The sequence below is a fragment of the Dromaius novaehollandiae genome, chromosome 29 (assembly GCF_036370855.1).
Source record: "Dromaius novaehollandiae isolate bDroNov1 chromosome 29, bDroNov1.hap1, whole genome shotgun sequence".
NCBI lineage: Eukaryota > Metazoa > Chordata > Aves > Casuariiformes > Dromaiidae > Dromaius > Dromaius novaehollandiae.
In genome coordinates, this window is record NC_088126.1 from 1926003 (window position 1) to 1931006 (window position 5004).

The 5004-nt window shown below is 69.1% G+C and overlaps 1 protein-coding gene across 1 annotated transcript; it reads left to right on the plus strand.

Moving 5' to 3' along the window:
* The first annotated feature begins 30 nt into the window (after positions 1-30).
* On the plus strand, positions 31-3934 carry ANKRD35 (ankyrin repeat domain 35). Its single transcript, XM_064498810.1, has 11 exons — positions 31-66; positions 178-311; positions 389-477; positions 547-611; positions 1316-1373; positions 1456-1526; positions 1594-1700; positions 1953-2526; positions 3481-3570; positions 3645-3710; positions 3803-3934. Exons 1-11 carry the CDS (start codon positions 31-33, stop codon positions 3866-3868), a joined length of 1356 nt encoding a protein of 451 aa, XP_064354880.1. The 3' UTR covers positions 3869-3934.
* The last annotated feature ends 1070 nt before the right edge of the window (positions 3935-5004 follow it).

The following is a 5004-nucleotide window of genomic DNA, read 5'->3' on the forward strand; positions in this document are numbered from 1 at the left end:
CCGCGGGAAGCGCCCGGAGCAGCCGCCGGCATGAAGAAGATGTTCTCGTGCTCCAGCTCGCGCGTGGCGGTGAGTCCCCGGCCGGGCTGCTCTCCCGGGGTCCCCGGCCTGGAAAACACCCCCGGCGGGGGGGTCCGCGGCCGGGGGGGGGTCGGATCCCGGCGCCTCCGTCCGCAGGCGGAGCAGAGCTGGACCAAGCGGGACCAGAAGCTGCTGGAGGCCGTGGAGAGGGGCGACGTGGCCCGGGTGGCCGCGCTGGCCGCCCGCAGAGCGGCCCGGCCCGCCAAGCTCGACGCCGCGGGCCGCTCGGCGTACGTGAGCCCCCATGGCGGGGGGGGGACGGGACGGGGCCCCCCCGGCGCCGGTCCCAGCCGCTGTCCCCTGCCAGGCTGCACCTGGCCGCCTCCAAGGGTCTCACCGCCTGCCTGACGCTGCTGCTGGCCCACGGGGCCCCCGTCGACGAGGGGGACGAGGACGGTATGGCCCGGGGGGGGGGGGGCCCGGGGGGGTCCGGGGGCGGCGGGGGCCGACGCTGCTGTCCCACAGGCAGCACCGCGCTGCACCTGGCCGCCATCGCCTGCCAGCCCCAGTGCGTCAAGGTGCTGCTGCAGGTGGGAGCCGCGCGGGGACGGGGACGGGGATGGGGACGGGGAGGGGGACTGGGATGGGGACAGGGAAAGGGGGAGGGAAGGGGATGGGGACAGGGAAAGGGGGAGGGAAGTGGATGGGGACAGAGGTGGGGACAGGGATGGGGATAGGAATGGGGATGGGATGGTGGTGCAGGCAGGAAAGGGGATCGGGATGGGACAGGGATGGGGATGGGGCAGGGATAGGGACAAGGATGGGGACAGGATGGGGTTGGGGACAGGGAAAGGTGGAGGGAAGTGGATGGGGACAACGATGGGGACAGGGATGGGGATAGGAATGGGAATGGGATGGTGATGGAGAAAGGGAAGGGGATAGGGATGAGGACAGGGGCAGGGATGGGGACAGGGAAAGGGGGAGGGAAGAGGATGGGGACAGAGATGGGGACAAGGATGGGGACGGGGACAGGGATGGGATGGAGATGGGGAAGGGGATGGGGACAGGGTGGAGGTGGGGACAGGGATGGGGTTGGGGACAGGGAAGGGGATGGGATGGTGATGTGGATAGGCACGGGGACAAGGATGGGGATGGCGACGAGGAGAGGGATGGGGACAGCCATGGGGCAGCTGCAGGAGCAGGGGCTCGGCGTGGGGGGGGCCAGGACGCCTGGGTCCTTCTCCCAGCTGGGGGAGGGGGGGCCCGCGCCCCCCCACCCCGCTCCCCCCCGCAGTACGGCGCCAACGGGGACTGCGTGGACGGGCAGAGCCGGACCCCGCTGCACTGGGCCGGTGAGCGGGGGGGGCCGGGGGGACACGGGGAGTGGGACGGCCCCCCCGGAGCCGCACCAACGCTCCCCCCCCCACCCCGCAGCCGCCTCGGGCTGCGCCTCCAGCGTGCTGCTGCTCTGCGACCACGAGGCCCTGCTGGACGCGGCCGACAGCGTGAGTGGGGGCCGGGGGGGGGGACAGCTCGGGGCGCCGGGGGGCTCACGGCGTCCCCCCCCCCCAGCACGGGCAGACGCCGCTGATGATGGCCGCGCGGGGCAACCACGCTGCCGTCTGCGCCCAGCTGCTGCGGCGGGGGGCCGACCCCCACCTCGCCGACAAGGACATGAAGTGAGCGCCCCCCCCCCCTTGGGGACAATTTGGGGACAATTGGGGGGGGGCTATTGGGTGGCAAGGGGGCTCCACGTGCTCCTTGCAAAGAGCAGCTCCAGGGCGTCCCCGAAGCCCCGGTGATGCCACCACCGCCTCTGCTCGGTCCCTGCGGAGAGGCGCCGGGTGGGAAAAGCACCGGGAGAGGGCTGACGTGGGACGTCACGCCGTGGGGACCTGCGTCACCGTGTCACCGTGTCACCGCTCCCGCAGGACGGCGCTGACCCTGGCCCGCGAGAGCTGCAGCGCGGAGGCGGCCGAGCTGCTGCTGAGCCACGGGGCGACCGCGGCCCCGGCCGGCGGCTGCGAGGAGGAGGAGGAGGAGGAGGAGGAGGAGGAGGAGGAGGAAGGGGAGGAAGAGCGGCGGCGGGCCAGGCGCGCCGGGGTGGAGCAGGCGGTGCTGGCGCTCAGGGAGAGCAACGGGCAGCTGCTGGGCGAGCTGGCGCGGCTGGGCCGGCAGCGCGAGCGGCTGCGGGAGGAGCTGCGGGGGCTGCGGGAGGGCCGGGGGGGCGGCGGGGGCCGCGTGCTGCGGGAGCTGCACCGGGGCCTGGACCGGCTGGCGCGGGCGCAGCGCGAGGCCCTGCAGCTCGTGGCGCAGATGGAGGGCGAGGACGGGGCGGCGGCGGGCGAGCGGCGGGCGCGGGCGGAGGCGGAGGCGCGGGCGGCCGCGCGGGAGCGGGAGGCGCGGGAGCTGCGGGCCGCGGCGCGGGGGCTGGAGAGCAGCGTGCAGCAGCTCAGCGCCAGGGCGGGCGAGCTGGCCAGGACCTGCCGGGACAAGGAGGACAAGGTGAGCGCCGGGGGACGGCCGGGGGCTCATGGGGAGAGGCCGCCTCTTGCCATCTCCATCCCCTTCCCATCACCAGCCCCTTCCCATCGCCAGTCCCTTCGTATGGTCATCACCTTCCCATCTCCATCCCCTTCCCATCTCCATCCCCTTCCCATCTCCATCCCCTTCCCATCGCCATCCCCTTCCCATCGCCATCCCCTTCCCATCGCCATCCCCTTCCCATCGCCATTCCCTTCCCACCGCCATCCCCTTTCCATCGCCATCCCCTTCCCATCTCCATCCCTTCCCACCACCATCCCCTTCCCATCTCCATCCCCTTCCCATCTCCATCCCCTTCCCATCTCCATCCCCTTCCCATCGCCATCCCCTTCCCATCGCCATCCCCTTCCCATCTCCATCCCCTTCCCATCGCCATCCCCTTCCCACCACCATCCCCTTCCCATCTCCATCCCCTTCCCATCGCCATCCCCTTCCCACCACCATCCCCTTCCCATCGCCATCCCCTTCCCATCGCCATCCCCTTCCCATCGCCATTCCCTTCCCATCGCCATTCCCTTCCCATCGCCATCCCCTTCCCATCGCCATCCCCTTCCCATCGCCAGTCCCTTCGTATGGTCATCACCTTCCCGTTCCATCACCCTTCCATCACCATCACCTTCCCATCGCCATCATCTTCCCATCGCCATCATCTTCCCATCCGCAGCCCCTTCCCATCATTGTCCCCTTCGCTTCACTGATCCCTTCCCATCACTGATCCCTTCCCACCACCATCCCCTTCTCCTTCCCATCACTGTCCCCTTCCTATCATGGTCCCCTTCCCATCGCCATCACCTGCTTATCAGCATCCCCTTCCCATCGTTGTCCTCTTCCGATCACCGTTCCCTTCCCATTCCCATTCTTGTCCCCTCCCCAACACCGTCGCCTCCCGGCTCCGCTCCCGCTGCCCGCCGACAGATCAAGGAGCTGCTGGCGGAGACGGAGAAGCTCTCGGCGGAGGTGCTGGCGGTCCGCAGCGAGAGCGCCCGGCTGCAGCTCCGGCTGGAGGTGGGGCCCCGGCATCGCCCGGCATCGCCCGGCATCGCCCCGGCTCCGCTTCCCACCTCCTCTTCTCCCGCCAGGTCCAGCAGAAAAACCACCGGGACGTCGTCGCCGTCTACCGGACCCACTTGCTCCAGGCCGCCCAGGTGGGGCGGATCCGCCCGAAACGCCCCGAAACGCCCCGAAACGCCCCGAAACGCGGCTTTTGGGGGCGGCGGGCTGAGCTCTCCTCCCGCAGGGCTTCATGGACGAGGCCGTGCACGCCACGCTGCTGCGGATCCTGCGCGCGGGGCCCGAGGCCTGAGGCCGCCCCGATGGGCCCCGAGGCCTGACGCCGCCCCGATGGGCCCCCATGCCATTAAACGGGACGAGCGGCCCCGCGTGTGCTGCCTTCCTCGGGCGGGGAGCGGGGCCGGGGGGCCGGGGGGGCGCGGGGCGGTGCTGGGCCCCCGACAGGGCTGGTTAGTGGGGCTGGTTAGTCCCCGGCCCCAAGACAGGACTAGTTAGCGGTGCCGGTCACCCGCAGCCCCAGGACAGGGCTAGTTAGTGATGCCCATCAGGCCCTGTGCAGGACTAGTTAGCGGTACCAGTGACTCCCCAGCCAGGACTAGTTAGTGGTACCCATCACCCCCTGTACAGGACTAGTTAGTGGAACCAGTGACTCCCCAGCCAGAACTAGTTAGTGGTACCCATCAGCCCCTGCACAGGACTAGTTAGAGGTACCAGTGACTTCCCCACCAGGACTAGTTAGTGGTACCCATCAGCCCCTGCACAGGACTAGTTAGCAGTACCAGTGACTCCCCAACCAGGACTAGTTAGTGGAACCAGTGACTCCCTGCACAGAACTAGTTAGTGGTGCTGGTCACTCCCCAGCCAGGACTAGTCAGTGGGGCCGGTCAGTTCCCGGCCTCAGGACAGGACTAGTCAGTGGTGCTGGTTAGTCTCCAGCCCCAGGACAGGACTAGTTAGTGGTACTAGTGACTCCCCAACCAGGACTAGTTAGTGGTACTAGTGACTCCCCAGCCAGGACTAGTTAGTGGTAACCATCACCCCCTGTACAGGACTAGTTAGTGGAACCAGTGACTCCCCACCAGGACCAGTTAGTGGTACCCGTCACCCTCTGCACAGGACTAGTTAGTGGTACTAGTGACTCCCCACCAGGACTAGTTAGTGGTACCCATCAGCCCCTGCACAGGACTAGTTAGTGGAACCAGTGACTCCCCACCAGGACCAGTTAGTGGTACCCGTCACCCTCTGCACAGGACTAGTTAGTGGTACTAGTGACTCCCCACCAGGACTAGTTAGTGGCACCCATCAGCCCCTGCACAGGACTAGTTAGCGGGGCCGGTCCGTCCCCAGCCCCAGCACAGCCCCAGGACAGCCGCGGGCGGGGCGGGGCAGAGCGCGGTGCGGCTGCGCGGCGGAGCGGAGTTGCGCGAC

Bases quoted from the DNA above. Each gene is read 5' to 3' on its own strand.
- ANKRD35 (XM_064498810.1), top strand. From the start codon at position 31: ATGAAGAAGATGTTCTCGTGCTCCAGCTCGCGCGTG. The intron at 312-388 runs GTACGTGAGCCC...GTCCCCTGCCAG, and splicing joins GACGCCGCGGGCCGCTCGGC to GCTGCACCTGGCCGCCTCCA. The intron at 1,374-1,455 runs GTGAGCGGGGGG...CCCACCCCGCAG, and splicing joins GACCCCGCTGCACTGGGCCG to CCGCCTCGGGCTGCGCCTCC.